The 20,351-nt window shown below is 35.4% G+C and overlaps 1 protein-coding gene across 1 annotated transcript in view; it reads left to right on the top strand.

Annotated features, from left to right (window-relative positions):
* The window catches only part of wscd2 (WSC domain containing 2), a 122,818-nt gene that overhangs the window by 76,480 nt on the left and 25,987 nt on the right, over nucleotides 1–20,351 (top strand). The window contains exons 5-6 of the mRNA XM_056457546.1: nucleotides 1,943–2,057; nucleotides 13,184–13,368. Coding sequence (XP_056313521.1) covers nucleotides 1,943–2,057; nucleotides 13,184–13,368 — 300 coding nt within the window. The remainder of the gene's footprint in view (nucleotides 1–1,942; nucleotides 2,058–13,183; nucleotides 13,369–20,351) is intronic.

Here is a 20,351-nt window from a genome sequence, read left to right as displayed (position 1 = left end):
TAACCTTTAAATATTAACTTTAATATTTTTTCACACAATTTTTCAACACAAGTATAATATTTAAGTGTTAGAAATTTTAATAATATCAGCAATAATAATATGAAAAAAATTTTTATAATAAAATAAATAGTTTATATAACAAAATATTATATATACAGTGGGGAAAATAAGCATTAAAGATATCATGTTTTTTTTCCTGGGAATAATATTTCTAAAGGAGCTGTTAACATGGAATTGAATCAGATTTCCATAAAAACCCAAACAATACAAACATAAAAATAAAACAAAACAAAACAAATCTGAAAAAATGGTTCTGTGTAATAACAAAGAAGTGACATGAGCAGAAAGTACTGAACTACTGAAATGTATTTAATACTTTATATAAAAGGCCTTTTTTAATGATGGCAGCTTAAAGACGCCTCTTGTATGGAGAATGAAGTCACATGAATTCCTCGGGTGTGATTTTTTTAATAATTTATTTATTTATTTATTTATTTTTTCCACAGACTTCAACACAGTGTAAAAATCCTGATGGTGGGTCTCGTCAATCAAATCTGATCTTTACTTTGTATTTCCTATTCGATTCATGTCAGGTGATTGGCTGGGCCATTCTACAGCTTGATTTTCTTTCTCTGAAGGCATTTGAAAGTTTCCTTGGCTGTGTTTTGGATCATTGTCTTGCTGAAATGTCCACTCTGCTTTCATCTTCATCATCCTGATAATGTAGATGTTGGACTGAAACAGTTATAAATTTACAATGACGAAGGGCAGAAGGTTGCTGAAGAACTACAGAGAGATTTCAGCTGCTGTCTGGGCTTTTACTGTCAAAATACACCTCCCTTTCTTCATGTGTTCAGTACTTTTTCCCCGTGTCATTTCATGTCATTATGCATAACTTCATTTGTAAACCAATTAGATTTTTTGGGGGTTGCATATGGATTTCTTTGGTTGCTATCACATACGGTTTTAAATCAACAGCACCTTTAGAAATATGTTTTGTGAGAAAAATGGTTAAGTGTTCAATACTTATATCTTATATTCTCCGCTATAAATACACTACTGAAGAAACTGTTAAACTGCAAAAATGTTGTGGAAAAAAATATTTCTCACACGTTAACACCAAAACAATAATAGTAATGATAATAGAAACAACAATAATCTGACGAAACAGTTTAACATCAAATATAAATATACATATAAATATAATTAAAAATTAAAATGCACATTGTGGTTGTAATAATGAGAAGTAGATGAAGGTGATGGAAATAAACTATTTAACCTACATTATATAAATTTTTCACACTAGTCAATAATTATAGTATATTCCAAAATCATAATAGTAATAATAATGAAGAATGAAGAATATGAAGAAACCATTAAACAGCAAAAATGTTATGTTAATAGGTTATTATTTATATTAATTTTCACACCATAACACCAAAATAATACTAGAAATAATAATAATAATAATAATAATAATAATAATAATAATAGAAACAACAACAACAATAAGAAACTATTTAAAAATAAATACAATTGTTAAGCATTAAAATACACAAATTATTTAACTTGCATTATACTAATTTCTTCACAATTAGTTAATAATTATACTATATTCAGAAATTATAAATAATAATAATACTGATAATAATATCATGAAATATTTGAGCATAAAAAAAATAATACCTCAGTGTGAAACTTAGCATCTTGATAAATTCCCACACTGAGAGCTTTGGCTGTGATTTCACTATTTGTCCACAAGATGGCGCTGTGCTTCAACATTAGAACATTATCCCCAAAGCTGCTTTACAGACTTTCTTGGATTTATTTCTTGAATCAACAGGATTTCTTTTTCAAGAGGTTTTAGATCAGTGCTTTGATTTCTTTTTCATATTGCTAATACTGAAGATTGTAGTGATGTTCAATGTCTTTTTCTCTTTAGCAAAGTACATCGGCTGCTATGTAGACGACACACAGAAGCGAGCCCTCAGAGGGGTATCCTTCCTGGACTACAAGAAAATGACTGTCTTCCGCTGCCAGGACAACTGCGCTGAGAGGTACTGCACTGTACTCTACTGTACTGTTGTGCTGTAGGGCTGAGCAATATATCGTTTCAGCATCGATATCGTAATGTGTGTATCTGCATTAGTCACTCCCCGGCCATTTTATTAGGTACACCTTACTAGTACCAGCGGGTTGCCCCCCCTTTTGCCTCTAATCCTTTGTGGCATAGATTCAACAAGGTACTGGAAATATTCCTCAGAGACTTTGGTCCATATTGACATGATGGCATCACAGTTGCTGCAGATTTGTTGGCTGCACATCCATGATGCGAATCTCCTGTTCCACCACATCCCAAAGGTACTCTATTGGATTGAGATCTAATGACTATGGAGGCCATTTGAGTGCAGTGAACTCATTGTCATGTTCAAGAAAGCAGTCTGAGATGATTCATGCTTTATGACATGGTAAGTTATGCTGCTGGAAGTAGCCATCAGAAGATGGGTACTCTGTGGTCATAAAGGGATTGACATGGTCAGCAACAATACTCAGGTAGGATGTGACGTTGACATGATGCTCAATTGGTACTAATAGTCCCAAAGTGTGCCAAGAAAATATTCCCCACACCATTGCACTACCACCACCAGCCTGAACTGTTGATACAAGGCAGGATGGATCCATGCTGTCCGGTTGTTATGCAATTTTGATGAGCCTGTGCGAATAGTAGCCTCAGTTTAAAGTTCTTAGCTTACAGGAGTGGCACCTAGTGTCTTCTGCTGCTGTCATTTAGAGATGCTCTTCTGCATACAGCACCTCGGTTGTAACGAGTGGTTATTTGCCTTAACCCTACACACAGAGATGGTTGTGTGTGAAAATCCCAGTGGATCAGCAGTTTCTAAAATACTCAGAGCAGCCCGTCTGGCACTAACAACCATGCCAGGTTCAAAGACACTTAAATCACCTTTCTTCTCCATTTTGATGCTCTGTTTCAACTGCTGCAGATGGTCCTGACCATGTCTACATGCTTAAATGCATTGAGCTGCTGCCATGTGATTGGCTGACTAGAAATTTGCATTAACAAGCAGTTGGACAGGTGTACCTAATAAAGTGGCCGGTTAATGTATTATACAGTACATATTTTTATAATTTTTTTATTATTTAACCATGTTACTTTTACATTTGATTGTTCAATTTCTGTACATAAATACTGTTAGAATCCCCAGAAAACCATAAAGCACTGTTTAATTATTTGTTTGTGCGTGTAATTTATTATCATTAATGCAGATGCACTGGATAGAAAAAGGCTTGATCATCAATGTCGATCTAAATGAATGAAATATTTCGCAATAGAGCCGTTCACACACATCACACATCACGTCACATTTAAATATTACGGCAAAACAAAATATTGCAATGTCCGACTTTTCCAATATTGTGCAGCCCTACTTTACTGTATGTTGACTGAAACGCTCTGAAAAACACACAAACTCACAATCTCTCTCTCTCACAGATAACCGCACATCCACAAACACACTCACACACACACACACATAAACACACATAAACACACATTTTTTTTCACAGTGACTACTTTCTTATGGGAGAAACACAAACTCTCTCTCTCTATCTCCCACACACGTACAATGAACGCATTCTTTGGACTTTGTTTATATACTGGCCAATGACATTCTGTTTCCTAACCTCAAACCAAACAGTATATGGCAGAACCACAAGTTGATACATCAGGAAAAATGTGAGTTTTACAAAGTGTAATGTGAAATGTAATGGGATCCCGAGTCCATGTGACTTCCCAGAACATGTGAAAAAAGACATCCCAGTAACCCTGTGGTTGTGCTTAGGAATGTCAGTGAAATGTTATATAATGTATTCGGGCAGAGTAAATTGAAGACAGGGTTGTTTCACCAACGATGGTTGGTTCAGCGCTGTTTCTTAAGGGTGAGTCAATACTAGTGCTTGAATTTTAAACTTTATATCCAGAACAAGTATATGACTTCATAAATTGAGAATGTTTCAAAATTTCCTTTCTGAACGTATGGCTAATGTGGCTAAAATTAGCATTTTCTCTGACTTTATTTGCAGAGATCATTGGATTGAGAGAATTGTGCTAATAGTGTGATGTTTATATACAAAGCTACTCGTGTGATTTTGCATTTATACAACAGTTCGACGGCATAATCAGGTATATGAAAAAGAAAATTAAACAAGGAGAGTCTAAAAACCCTTTTGTATGAGGAACTACTTTCTTCCTCCATTCATTCACATCTGCAGCTGACCATCAGAACAGCAGAAACTGTTGCTCATTCACCAACGTCACTTTAGAGCTAGTATTTGAATAATTTTCTAGCGTAATGTCTAAAGTGATAACAAAATAGGTGATTTTGCTCACATTGTAGGATTATATCGCTGAACAGCATGAAATTCCATCAGTCTACAGAGATTTACCAGTATTTCTTTGTTGCAATCGGGAGATAACAATAATTAACCCTGAAAAAGCCAAAGCAAAGCAAACACTACCAGAAACACAACCAGAATATGGTATAAATACAACACTACAACATACAAAAGAGAGAGATCGACTTAGAAAGTCACTTACCTGTTTTATTATTAAATAACTATTTTTTTTTCTCCTCTAAGGGCTTATTATTCTGTCTCTGTCGCCATCTTGTGGCGAACATCAACCGTCTTTGCTCTGCTCAGTATGACAAGGCTGATGGACTGTCTTTAAAAATAAACTGCATAGTTGCAACCTAAACAACTACATTTTTGCATTAAAAGTACATTATGTTGTCCAGCAACAGCTGCAATATTTGTCAAACTGTAGTGAATTTATTGATCTGCTGTTACTCTATGTGGCCGAAGTAATAAAGATGAGGAGGCTGTATGAGTGCTGTTATTGCAGAAAATTGAACAGCTATTAGCCAATCAGATTAGAGAACCAGACAGAACTGTTGTGTGTGTGTGTATATATATATATATATATATATATATATATATATATATATATATAATATATACATCATTAGATCTTATGGAAATTCAGCTTTTTAGTGAAAGTTAGGAAAAAGTCGAGAAACTTAAAATATTTAATATTTGGCTTAAATAATATAAGGCTTTTATTCGTTACTGGTCATTTCTGACATTTTGTCTGAATGAGATCTCATTAAAAAAAATAATCTTTGGTCACACTTTTTTTTGATGGTCCGTTTGTTGAATTTAAGTTAAATTGCAACTAATTCTCATTAGATTATCAGTAGACTGTTAGGTTGGGGTTTGGGTTAGTGTAAGTTATACTTGCATAGTTTCTTATAGTCAGTTAAATGTCTGCTGAAGGAGCAGTATCAAAAGATATTAAGCAGACAGACTACTAATACTCAAATGGACCATCAAAATAAAGTCTTATCAAATGTTTCATTGTTTTTGTCAGAATAGCATGTAAGGCTTTTGCTCTCTTCTGAAAGCCGCAATTCATTACACAGAAATGAACTGTTTTTGCTTTTTTGACCAGCTATAGCCTAATAAATGGTCTGTGGGGTGTTTCGAGCTGGAATGTTACACATTTTAAGATGTCATTTAACTTTGAGTTCAGGCTGCAGTTTTTAAGATTTACATATTTCCTCATTCATTTCGATACAAGTAGGTCTTTGATGAACTGCCCGGAGGCGTTGCAAATATATTTGCCAACTTGTCTTGAAAGGGATCATGCTAGGACAGCTGTGCTCAACAATGGTAGTCATTTTACTTATAAATAAGTTTTATTCTCATCTTTTAAGAAGAGTGTTTGTCCCCACAGAGAAATGTAATATAATGGGTATTTATATAGCGCGTTTATCGTGTATAGTCACACACCCAAAGTGATTCACAATCATTAGAGGGGTCCTCTTCACACCACCAGTGTGCAGCATCCACTTGGATGATGTGACGGCAGCCACAGGACAACGGCGCCAGTGCTCTCACCACACACCAGCTATTGGTGGAGTGGAGAGACAGTGAAAGAGCCAATTTGGTGGATGGGGAAGATTGGGAGGCCATGATCGTAAGGGCTGATTGAGGGACTTTGGCCAGGACACCGGGGTTACACCACTACTCTTTACGAGAGTGCCATGGGATTTTTATGACCACAGAGAGTCAGGACCTCGGTTTAACGTCTCATCCGAAAGATGGCACCCACTGACAGTATAGTGTCCCCTTCACTTTTACTGAGGCATTGAGACTCACACAGATCGCAGGTTGAGCGCCCCCTGCTGGTCTCTCTATTATAATTTACAAATACACTTACAGTACATTATAAGTCCTCATAAATATGTAATTGATGTCATGTTTATGGAGTCCTTAACTGACAAGTACTGGGAGACATCTCTTTCACACACATACACTACGGCCAATTTAGTTTATTCAATTCACCTATACTGCATATATTTGGACAGTGGGGAAAACCAGAGCACACGGAGGAACACTAGGAGAACGTGAAAACCACACAGAAATGCCAACTGACCCAGCCGGGACTCGAACCAGTGACCTTCTTGCTGTGAGGCGACAGTGCTAACCACTGAGCCATCGTGTCGCCTCGTTTACAAGATGATTTCAACTAAAAACTGAAAACGTTTTATGCAATTGTAATGTGGTTGGGGGGGCCTTAATATACACTTTTTTTCTTGAGGCTACAAAACATGATTTTACCAAAACCATTATCCTCAACAAACATGTGTGTGTACAGTATGTGAAACTTCAAAACGGGAAAAGATAAGGAAATGTGTATACTGTATCTGTTTTTGTTTTAATTGTCTAGTATAAATGTTTCCTGAGAGGGGAGAGGGTTATCAGGTATATCCTTCCTCTGATGGTCATCTGATTTGTTTGCTTGTTTCTATATTTACCTCCTCCTTTCCTCATTCCTTAAATGATTACATTTTTACAAAAACAGCTCAGTTGTTTTTTATAATTGAAATGCACTGTTCTCCCAAAAGGGAAAGTGTTGTCTTTTACTCCCCTTTGCTCTTTTGAAAGCTTAATTACATTTCTTGTTATAGACCACAGCAGAGGAAACAATAAAAAATAATAAAAAATTCTGTACTACTAGAATAATTCTGAACAGAAGCGTTTTGACCAGAGGTATGTAAAACAATGCCAGATTAGAGGCTGTCTGTACAACGTATGCACTTTATTTTAAGTGCTCTGAAGCCATTTAGGAGCCTTGCCAAAGGAGCAGTTTGAAATTTGATGTGTTTTTGTGCTTTTACATTTGTAAATCGTTTGCTTTGCTCAAAAAAAAAAACAAAAAAAAAAAAGAATTCAACTGTTGCAGGGTTACAGCTGCTTATTGGTTCAGTTTGCTTTCACATGGGAGTCATCATGTATTTTTATTTAATTTATTTATTTTTGGTTCATTGGCTTGGATTGCTTTCTCATCAAAGGCAAACTACACCAGAGTTTGTTTTCCTGCCAACTGAAATAATCTCATCCCGAAACACTATTATGGAGGGAGGATTGTTTTGGTGCTGATTCTACTATGACTGCTGTCCAAGGCACAAAACACACCAGGTTCCCACACATCAAGCCAAGTGTGAAATCCTTTAAAGACCTAGGCCACAACAATGATGAAAGGCCCCTTAGTCATCGTTTTTTTTAAACTCCATTTTAGTCTTTGGAACAAACTAGGAAATGAGCTAATTGTCTTTAAAACCAAGGTAATTGAATGCTCTTTATGGACACCTTTCATGTCTGCACACATTAAAATTGGTTCTTCAGGATCCTTTGCGTGGTTAAGGTGCTATATACACACCACTTGCATAAAAAGAAGCGGTAAAGAAGAACATTTATTCACCCTTCAGCAGTGTTGCACTGTAAAAAAATCCTGGTTGCCTTCATTTTTTAAGCTGAATCAAATTAACATTATGAGTTCTTTGAACTTATATTATGTTAAACTGACTTAAAGCAGCTTGCAAAGTTATGTTAGAACATGATTGACTTAATAAGTTACAATGACCTAAGACATATGCTGTCAGGACTAACTGATCATATATTTTTTTATAGTGTGGGGGTAACACATTAAAAGTAACGTCCGTAACGTAATAATATTACTTTTCAAAAGTAACGAGTAAAGTAACGCATTACTTTTCAAAATAATTAATATAGTTTGAGTTAATTTTGAAAAATGCAAAGCGAGTTGCTTTTTACCTTGCTTAATGGGCTTTTAATAAATGTATTGTGATATAAAAATGATCTTAGTCAGGTTCAATCACACACTCAATGAGAGAGCGTGCTGCGAGGGAACAGTCGGCTCGCACTCATCATCATAATCATCAGGTCTCCTTTTTCACAGCAGATGAGTCGGTGTACTGTTCTAGTAACTGAATAACAGGATATTGGTTTAGTTTGAGTCAGAGGGGGTTTTCGGTATGTTAATACTGAAGACGCAAACCATTTCACGACAAGAGAGGACACACCCCTGGGGGGCGCCAGTGCGGATTGTGCGCATACTAGATTAGAATTTTTCCAGCTTTACCAGCTGCTGCCTGTCCGTTAGGAAGCTGTTGATCCACTGACAGACAGAGGTGGGCACAGAGAGCTGAGTTAATTTGGGCAGGAGAAGTTTTGGGATGATAGTTTTCAACCTCCCAAAGGAGCTGCTGAAACAGTTCTACACCTCCATCATTGAATCAGTCATCTTCACATCAATAACTGTCTGGTTTAGCTCAGCTACTAAATACGATCTCCAAAGACTACGTCGAATGGTTCGAAGTGCTGAGCAAATCACTGGTACAACCCTTCCTACTCTCCAAGAACTGTATTTATCCAGAGCGAGCAGAAGGGCTGCCAAAATCACTCTGGACCCTTCACACCCAGCACACTGCCTCTTTGAACTGTTACCTTCTGGTCGACGCTACAAAGCACTGCGCACCAGAATAGCCCGACACAGAAACAGTTTCTTCCCTCAGGCAATCCATCTCATGAACACTTGATGATAATAATTGTGGAACAAACATCACTACTTGCTATAGACTTCTATTCACATATACACTTATTTAACAACACACTTTACATGCCAATTTGCATTAGCGAAATTGCATTTGCAATTAGCGTTGTATATAGTAATATAGCTGTACATACACTTGTCAATTTGTATATTTGCATTCACTACTTACTTCTATTTTTTAGAATATATTTATTATCTGTTTTTTTGTCCTGTCTCTGTAATCCTGTTGCACTGTAGAAGCTCTGTCACAAAAACAAATTTCTCGTATGTGTGAACATACCTGGCAATAAAGCTCTTTCTTATTCTGATTCAGCTCTGTTCAATTTAATTAAACTGGTTCACTAAAAAGATCCAGTTAAAAACAAACTATTCATTTGCGAATCACCCATCATCACTACAGACAATCAGGAACAGAAACAATGGAAGGTCAAAAAAGTGGATTGTTTTTATTGCTTTTATTGTTGAGGAGACACAGCCAGTGCACTGTAGAAGCGACTATGTTTTGTAATTTAGTAATATATATTTTTTTATCTTTTGGGAAACGATTTACACATTTGTTAAAGCCACGTGAAGCAGTTAATCAATGTATAAAGCTCAAGATTTATTTTGAATGGGGGATTTTTTTTTTATTGCCTTTTCATTTTGTCATTAAACATTTTAAAAAGGTTTAAAATCAGTTTTTATTTTCTCAATGTACAGTAAATTTACTTAACTAATAATACAAAATGTACTAAGTAGCAAACACATAGTACATACATAGTACATAGTACATACAGATGTCATTCATCTGTATATACAGCATGTATAGCTCTGGGCTCAGAAAGTTCTCAAAATATAATATTATCCTGCATTTTTTTAAAGGAAAATGAAGGTGAAGGTTATATAGGTGGCTGTTAAATGCAGAGCTTCTCTATAAAATGGTGAAAAAAACACCTAAAATAGATAAAACCTCAGCCAGGTAAGGAAAAGTAACGTAAAAGTAACTCAAGTAATATAACGCAATTAGTTTATTTTTTTGAGGGAGTAACTCAATATTATAATGCACTACTTTCACAAGTAACTTTCCCCAACACTGCCCTTCAGTGGTTATAAACTTTCATGTGTATTTTTATTCTGCTAAACACAAAAGATACAGTACATTGAATTGGAGTCCATAGTAGGAAAAGAAATGAGTGGAAGTCAATAATGCTAGTCAATCATTTATCAAAATATCTGATTTTGTGTTCAACACAAGAAACTCAAATAGGTTAGGAACAAGTTGGTCTTTGTAGGTTTTCTACTTGTCTCTTAGTCTCTAGTTGGTAGTGAATTAAAAACAACATTAAAATATTTACATCTGTGCAATTGTCAGTCACTTTTAAACAAAGCGACTTTTATTTACAGTGCACATTTTATCAGTACTTGCACGTTTTTCAGTCCTTGGAATCGAAATCACAACCTCAGTGTCGCCAGAGCCATGATTTACCGATAGAGCTACAAAAAGCCAATCCATTTCATTTCCTGAAGATACTGTAACATTTTACGTAATGTTTTTGCCCCAAGATCACTGATAAGGAAACAATGCAAGGCCTTCAAATATGATGTTTTGACTCCAAAAAAGGATAATGTGATTTAAAAAAAGCACTAGTTTGTTTGTTTGCTTTTTTATAGAGCACATTTAAAAACAACAGGGGCCTCATGTATCAACGCTGCGTACACACAAAAACTTTGGGTACGCCAGATTTCGCGCTCACGTTTGATTTACTAATGATGAAATTAAGGTCAGAATGTGCATTGGTCCACACCAACTTCATGTCTGGCATATTTGTATTTCTTGTGTGTGTTTATTTTATTTCCATTGGCGACTCCTAGAGACAATTATGTTAAATTGCACACTACAAAGTATCGCACCAACACATGTGAAATACATGCTATTAATTTATAACTGATAAATGGCTTAATTGATACAATATTTTTTTTACCATTTATGTGAATTAGAACATATAAAAGCATTTGCAAATGTATACAACCCTTAGTCTATGGCAATGGCAGTGTTGGCCTTATTAGAGGACATTCAAGGCTCCAAGGTGGCAGGGTGCGTGATGGGTGGCTTCTTGGTAAGTGATGTATTTTAAAGATATTATTAGACTTTCCCCCTCCATTTCTGTGTTTAAGTCTGTTTTAAAGACCTATCTATTTTCTCTCGCTTTTAATACTCCTTGATAACAGTTTTATTGCTTTTATTTGTTAAATGTTTCATTTATATTCTGCTTCTCTGTCTTTGGCACTCCTGTGTACAGCACTTTAGTCAACCTTGGTTGTTTTTAAGTGTGCTTTATAAATAAATATAGTTGTTGTTGTTGTTGATCATTCCAGCTAAGTTTTTTTATTTTTATTTAATTGAGCGTAATTATTTAACTGCAAATCAGGAGACTGTGGTTATCCATTAAAGACGTGGCTGGTAACCCCCCTCAACAACCCACAAACTGACCAAGAGCGCAGATACAATGATGCCCACTCTCGCACTCGGTCAGCAGGTGATTGGGCAGCTGAAATGCTGGTGCCGCTGCCTTGATAACAAAGTGTTCCTCTAATACATCTGTGTCTCCCACAGACACGGATACTACTCCAGACAGTAAAGTGTCACCCACAATTGAATCCCCTCAAAGGATGTTAGTTCAGCATCGCCCGTTTTCCCAACTGTTCGGTCCACACTTTGACGGTGCGTCGCTGTTCTCCTCTTAATCTGCACTATTACATCGGACCATTTCTTTTTTAATTCACTAACAGTGCGATGTTCAGACCACACTGCGTTAACTGCGTCAGCTAAACTCTCCCACTCTATTTTCTTTCGTTATTATTTCCGGAGGACAAACTTGCAAATAACAGTTTTTCTCCGGTCTACCTCCGATACGAGCACCTCCAATTCACATTCTGTGAAGTTTCTCTTCTTGCTTGCTTGCTTTTGCCATTGCTTTTTCGTTTGGTTTTGCCAAAGTAAAGTCATTACCATATTTATTAGGGGGAAGAGGCAGGGAGGGGGTTTGCGCTCGTGCACGTGTGCTCAGTTTCACGTTAATTCGGATGTACAAAGAGAATGTGCGGGGTATTCGGCGTACGCAGTGTTTCATACATCTGAATTTTATACTGCACACACACATTTACAACTTTGTCCGTATGCAATGTTTTAATATTGAGTCTTCGTACATGAGACCCCAGATGTTGGCCAAAGTGCTTTACACCAAGGGAAGAGTATGACCTGATATGTAAAGGCAGATCATTCCACAGACAAGGCTGTGTCTCCTTTAGATTTAGATGGTAAAACTGTTTTTCCGACCTAATTGGCCTCAATGAAGTATGCCAGTGAAGAAGCTCACCAATGTAAGTAGGTGCCAGACCATTCAAACTTTTAAAAACAAATAACAATAACTTGTATTGAATCCTAAATTGGACTGGGAGCCAGTGAAAGGATGATAAAACAGAAGATGAGATATTAGAAATGTTTTTTGTCCCAGTTAAAAGCTTAGCAGCTACATTTTGAATCAGCTGCAGATGATGCAATTGAAGCATGTGAAACTCCTGAATACAAAGAGTTGCAGTATAGTCCAATCTGGACATAATAAAAATGTTGATGATGGTTTCCAACTCTTTAAAAGACAGAAAGGGCTTCAGTTTAGCAATGTTTGTTAATTAATAGAGACCACATTTGATTACAGGATTTATTTGCTTGTCAAACTTTAACTGAGTGTCAAAAATAATTCCCAAGTTTCTCAGCGTGACTGTGGACCTTAGGCTTAAACGAACCTAGTTGATTAATGGTATATTCACAGACACTCAGAGTTCCAAACACTAACACTTCAGCTTTTGATTCATTCAAGTGTAAAAAATACCCGCCAACCTTTATTTAATTTCATTAAAACAGGTAAACAAGGACTGTAAAATCAAGTTTTCTTTCATTTTTATGGGCATTTAAAGCTAGTCTTTCACAGAACATCACTAGTTTCTCACAGGAGATCACAAGTTTCTCACAGGACACCACTAGTCTCAGACATCACTTGTTTCTCACAGGACATCACTTGTCTCTCTCAGACATCACTAGTCTCTAACAGTATTGTTTTTTTCATAAGCACCACAGTTCATCATTTTAGGGAACTGGACTGCCAGCTAATGAACCGAATGAATGATACTGTCTTTTTCTTTGTTTTTCAGAGGTTATCTTTATGCTGGTCTGGAGTTTGGAGCCGAGTGCTACTGTGGCCATAAGATCCAGGCCCCCAATGTCTCAGAGAGTGAATGCAATATGGAGTGTAAAGGGGAAAAGAGTAACCTCTGCGGTGGTCCTAATCGACTGTCCATATATAGACTGGAACTGAGCCAGGAGTCAGCCCGCCGATGTGAGTACCCTAAAACACACAAACACTTCCACTTACAAATCCATGTTTCCTTATGCATATCTTACTGCATCCAGACAGGAGCATATATATAGCTCAATGAGGGCTTAAATCAGCACTTGTCCACCATCAAAAATGTGTGTTGATTTTTATTATCATCATTAATTAAAAAAAAGTGTTATTATCATATGCCAAAGGCTCCATTGTAACTGCATAATTATGTAACCTGATGTGCATATGTGCGCGCACTGGGATCTTTTCAGAAGAGCAGTTCATGGTGATAGCGTTTAGAGTGATAAAGTAAGAAATGCAACATCCTTCCTGACATTTTAATTAGACGGTTTCTACGTTTTTTGTCAACATATTAAATGCATGTCAAAAGAGAAGTTTCTATAGTTTAAATACCTATAGTTTCATGTTTAAAAGCAAAAAATAGTAATATAAACAATAATGTGAATGCTAAATTAATATAAATTACTAGGAAGTAAAGTTTATTTATAAAGCACATTTAACTTCAGTTTGGCACTGACCAAAGTGCTGAACAAATCCATAACACACACATTCTAAAACAGTGAAATAACAATAAAAGGAATAATAATAATAATAATATAACAGCAACAATTCACAATAAAGATTAAAAGCCAGGGAAGGGAATAGATTAAAAATGTGTCTTAAGTCTGGACTTAAGAATAAAGAGAGAAGAAGCACTTGTAATGTCCAGTGGCAGTTGGTTCCACAAACGTGGAGCAGCGACTGCAAAGGCTCTATCTCCTTTCAGTTAAAGTCATGACCAAGGAATTTGTAGTAAAACTTATTTGACGACCTAAGATCAGAAATATAAGTAGGTGCTTGCCCATTCAGTGCTTTAAAAACAATGAGTAAAATCTTGAACTGAATTCTAAAATTAGCAGGAAACCAATGAGGGAATGCTAAAACTGGTGAAATATGAGCATGTTTTGCAACCGTGCCAATGAAGATTGAGGGAGATCAATATATAAGGAATTACAATAGCCTAGGCGAGATGTGATTAAAGCATGTATGACTTTTTCCAGATCTTGAAAGTATGGATTTAGGTCTGGAGATGATCCTCAGCTGAAAGTAACTATTCTTAATGACTGAGCTCATTTGTTTTTCTAGACAAAGCTCAGAATCATATAGATAATCAAGATAACCCCTAGATTTTTTACTTGTACTAAAACTACTGCTGCCACTAACAATAGTGAAAATAAACAAGAGTGAAAATAAAATTTTATTGCAAGCAGCATTTAAGGAGCCAACCTAAAGACTCATACACACTACCAGTGTCTTTGTAGTTTGTAATGGTATTACGCCCTTGCGCCAACTTGATTTTACCAAGTAGGACATGTTCCTAGAGTAACATCTATGCTGATCCTGGATCAACATTCCAATCAGCCAATCAGAGTTAAGGCATACGTTTACTGTTTGTGTTAAGTTTAGGCTTATGGCTAGGTTATGCGCTTTTACATGATTGTTATCCAACTATTGTTCCCCTCTGATTTTGGGAATATTTTACAGATATGGTTGGGGTTAGGGGTAGGCAGGGTCTGACCTAATGATTTGGGGGCCCTAAGCAATTCCAGGTATAGGGCATTGAAACTCAAAACACTCTCTTTCTCTATTGATATTTGTTTTCTCTCTAGATTCAGTTATTTTAAGTAAACTGCATGTTAAAAATATATTTTAAGTGGAACTTTCTTAATTTAAAATTAAATACAATGTATTTGTTAATAAAAAGCAAGCTCACAAACTATGTACAGTTAATTAGCCATACTTGTGATTTGTGATTAGATTTTAATATTTGCATGTGCAATACGGAAGGAACGTTCCACTATTCACGGGGGCCCCGGTTTAGAAAAGAATAACATTAAAATCTTAATGGGTACAGACAGATTTTACACAATATGATAGAAAAATTATATAATAGCTTTAGGATGATTAATATAGATTTCTTTGCATTGGTCGGGGCTGACTATTTTCCTTGGGGCCCTAAGTGGTTGCTTACCTCGCTTATTGGTTAAGTCCAGCCCTGGGGGTAGGGAGTAAGTATGGATTACATTTTCGAACAAAAATGATGTTCCAGGATCGCATCGTTCTTGACAAAGTCATGACCTGAAGGTCATTGAAGAGCTTTGCAGAAATAATAAGACAAAGAGATGCAGCCTTACATCCACTTTGGCAGTCTCTATGTTTAATTTGTTTGCACTTAAATTGAAAATGGATTGACTGAAGTGCTCAACACTCTCAAATAGATGTGGGTAAGATGTGTGATAAGACTGCTATTGATAGACCAACTGATTTCTCACAGGAAATTACGTGGGGGAATTTTTAAGATTTATTAGAATGTCATGAACCAACAACAAACAGTAATTAGCTTTAAGTTAAGTTCGGCTATCTATTAATGTTAATTTGTTGAATTATTTCATCACTTATGAATGCTTTTTAAAGTCAAAAGTTGAAAACACAAAGAAGAAATACTGCACACCACCTCACTGTTTGCAAAAGTATCAGAATTATGGTCGCATAACCTTCATTGGATATCTTCCTTAAAATCCAAAATTGAAAATTTAGAAATTAGACAAGTTGTTTATCTTTATAATCAAATCTCGATCGATAATCAAATCTTTAAATATCAGAGCACAGGACAAAATGCTTTCGAGCTGACAGTAAAGTGACTATCTTAAATAATACCTGAAGTGGTTTCTACTATTTGATTTCAGAAGTTGTAGAAAGATTCAATCTGTCTGACACATTAGGTATTTTATGTGTATGTGTCGTAAAGGCCTTGGCCAGCATTGTTTAGCTGTTTCTAACAGCATCCATCATCAAAATAGGCTATAAATAAAATAATGTCTTTATCCAAATCCAGATCTGTTGGTTGTGACCCTCTGCTTTTCCTTGCCCCTACTTCCTCTTTCTTGATCAATAAAAAGTAGCAAAAACTTGTGACCTTTGTTTCTGTGTCCCTGAACAAGCATTTTTCTCATGTGACAGGAAGCCTCTGTGCGTAAGAGAAATTCTATGGGAACAGAAGCTTTGATCTGCAAGTCAAACGTTAGAAGAAGTATTCACAAGATATCATTGGGAATGTGGGCGTATTATTTATTTCAGGCTGTGTAAATACCAAAATATATAGAGCTGTCAAAAAAAATTTATTTATTAGGTGCGAGTGAAATGTTAATGTATGAACGTTAACCAAAGTGTAAACTTACTGTCCCTTTAATAAGCATTTAATAGAACTCAGTTGTAGAGTCCTGGCAGGAAAATGACTGAGACGTACAGATATATGGGTCCATTTCTGAACATTCAAAGACACTTTTGCTGATCTGCAATCTCAATATGCGATAGATGCAGGCGAAACAGTGGCTTTAGGTCCTATAAATAGGATTTGTTGCCAGCGCAATTCTAATTTTTTACATTTTGCACTACGTTGTTTAAATAGCAAATCCATTTGTGCCACTTTGTGGACTCATGGGCATGCTGAAAAAGAGTCAAAAATAAAGGTGTGTTAAGGCGCATGCGCATCGTTGACACGTTGCTATTTTGAAGAACTGAAATAGTGCCAAAGAGCATCTAAAAGCAGGTCTAAAGTCCAGCGCAGAGTGCATTAGTCATGCACATATGTGGGTTCAAACGTTAAACACACACAGGGTGTATAGCAATACACAAAAATCTTTACATATGAAAAAAAATAAAGGATTAAAATGTACAAAAATTATTATTTTCTACATAAATATAGAAACCACTGCATTCATGCCTTCATCACAGGGGGGCTTTTTCAGTTTATTGATTACAATTAGCATTTTTATTATAATGCAATTAATAATTCAATTAATAATAGCTATTATTGGTAGTAGTAATATTCATTATATGCATATTTGTATGGTGTCTTGAAAAATAACTAGTAAAATATTATTTACCGTCATCATGACAAAGATAAAATAAATCAGTTATTAGAAATGAGTTATTAAAACTATTATGTTTAGAAATGTGTTGAAAAAAAATCTTCTCTATGTTAAACAGAAATTGGGGAGAAAAATAAACAGGGGGGCTAATAATTCAGGGGGCCTAATAATTCTGACTGTGTGTGTGTGTGTGTATGTATAAATATATATATAGTTTAGTTTTGACCCCAAATTAATGATGACTGCATCAAAAATAAAAATGTCATGTATTGAGAGCATAAACTGGCAAATGGTGAAAATAACAATAATATGTTACGACCCTGATGTAGGGTCAATTGACAGAACATAAATAAAACACTCGACAAATAAAATTACTTTTAAGAACCCTTCGAGTCGGATCCGTTTATTTGTCTTTTTTGTCATTTTCACCTAAAACGTGAAGCCTATACCGCAGAGAGGACCCACAGAAAAATAATAAACAAAAAGTACACCCTACCTAAACACCCACAATAAAACTACCTACACCTTACAAAGAACAGAATACAAAGTATGTAGTTTCAGTTCCAGTTTAACCTTCGCTAGTAGGATGAGCTTTTTGTGTTTTTTCAAATATTTTAAACTTGCACCTACTTGCTTTGAATTTAGCACCATGAACTCTTCTGAGACATTTCTCCTCTGACATACTGTTAAACCTCAAAACCAACACAGCTCAATACTCAGAACATCGTTGCATTGAGCTCATGTGGTTTTTACTGGCAAGTGTCAAACACATTTGAAAGTTTTTTCTTTTAAAAAAAAAATGTAATGTGCTTTCTTATTTTGATTTTGGTTTATTATTATTATTATCTCTTTAATATATTATCTCATTTATATACAACAGAAATTTGTATCAAAATCGTCCCAATACTACTAATAAGACATTGAAAGGGGAACTGTTATGCAAAAATCATTTTGAGTGGTTTAAGCACAGTTGTGTGGCAACAGTCTGCAAACATAGCCAGCCTCTAATGCTAAAAACTAATAGATTTTATGTTTTTAACCACGCTTTATAAAAACAGTCTGCAGAAACACTTTGTCATTCTCCCTTTGTACATGTCATCTTGTCAGTGAAGAGTTTTAGGATGCACAAATGAACAGTGTAGTCTCCATAGACTTCCTTCTTCTGAGTCTTCTTTTGACATTTTCAGTTTATCACAGAGATAACGTTAGTCCTGTTTTGATTCTGCTGCTATGCTGACACATAGGTATTTGTAGCTCCGCTTCCCTTTTAAAAAGAGCACAGTCTGATTTCAATTTAAAGTGACAGTCACCAAAAAGACACAATTTGGCTCATATTTTCTACTGGATTCAAGTCAGGTGATCGACTGGGCCAATCTAGCAGCTTTATTTTCTTTTCTGAAACAAGCGGGGTCGTGTTCTTTCATCATCATCCAGATAATGTAGGTATTGGGACTGAAGCAGCTAATATATACACTGGCGAGGGGCAGGGTTTCTTTCTAAAAACAGAGATTTCAGCTGCTGTCTGAGCTTTCCATGCCTTTTTACACCTCCCTTTCTTTGTGTTCAATACTGTTTTCCTGTGTCATTTCCAAACATGGCAAAAGTACACGCATCCTTTACTAAAGTAGAAGTACAGATACTCATGTTTAAAACAACACTGTGAAAGTTGTAGTACTGATTACACTTTTGTACTCAAGTGAAGGTAAAGAAGGCCTTAAAAATGTACTTAAGTGAAAAGTACCCATTACTACTACATGCTTTAGTTTCATTAGGTATGTAACTATCTGGGTTCCCCCACAGTCCAAAGACATGCAGTATGGGCGAATAAATAAACTAAATTGGCTGTAGTGTATAAGTACATATGTGAGTGCGAGATTGTATGGGTGTTTCCCAGTACTGGGTTGTGGCTGAAAGAGCATGTGCTGTGTAAAACATATGTTGGAATAATTGGTGGTTCATTCCACTGTGGCGACCCCTGATAAATCAAGGACTAAGCTAAAGAATAGTGAGTGAGGATAGGTAGGTAACTAGACCTTACATGCTGTTGATACATTAATATAAACTAACTTGCATTTCAAATCTTTATGTAAAATGTTTGTTGCCAATTTATGAAAGTAGCCTAACAGCATCACACCCATATATTACACCCTGATGCAAACTCATAGGGTTCAGCATGTAGTTTTGTGGCTGTTTGATCAAAAATCATTCATGTTCATACACTCTAAAAATAATTCTGCTGGCCTGTATATCTTTATATAAAATATATAGATTTTTTTTCTTTTGCTAAAATAAATACTTATCATATTTGACTGCAAACTATTTGTTTGTTTTTTTGCATTAGGCTAAAGCTGCTTTATTGTCTTCAAAGAGCAGTTCTTAATACATAACCTGTTATTTCAGTGTTTTTTTTTCCAGAGTTTTGTGACTATTATATTTAATAGATAAATAATAATTCTGTTCACACATTTACTATATGCTAAAAGCAACATACACAGGCGTGACTACAACCTCCAAAACATGGGCATGATTTTTCACACGATAAATTCAGGATCTTTTGCATTATATTATTATTCATAAATTGCCCAGTATAGTTACTTTTGTTGTTGTAAAATATTTGTTTACAAAAATCAATTGAAGTCAACAGTGTAGGCCTATATGTAAAATCATATAGTCATTAAAAAAATGAAAAACAGCATATGTTCGGTGTAAGGAAATATTAACTCAATGGAAATAAATCTCAATGCATCAAGTTTTTATAAAATATTTGATTTAGTATTAAATGTACAAAACTTTACCAAAAGTAGTCAGAAAACCTTATCCCGATTACAAATAGTTCAAAATGCTGCTGCAAGGCTTTTAACAGGTACCAAGAAACATGACCACATTACACCAGTTTTACGCTCTTTGCACTGGCTGCACTATCGAGTCACTTTTAAAATGCTTCTCTTGGTTTTTAAATCTCTAAATCTCTATATATATATATATATATATAAATTATAAAATTCTAGCTAAAACAGACAATTTTCATTGATAAAATGCCAAATATATATATATATATATATA

The sequence above is a fragment of the Danio aesculapii genome, chromosome 5, assembly GCF_903798145.1.
Source record: "Danio aesculapii chromosome 5, fDanAes4.1, whole genome shotgun sequence".
Taxonomy (NCBI): Eukaryota; Metazoa; Chordata; class Actinopteri; order Cypriniformes; family Danionidae; genus Danio; species Danio aesculapii.
This window is presented reverse-complemented; position numbering and strand designations above follow the sequence as displayed.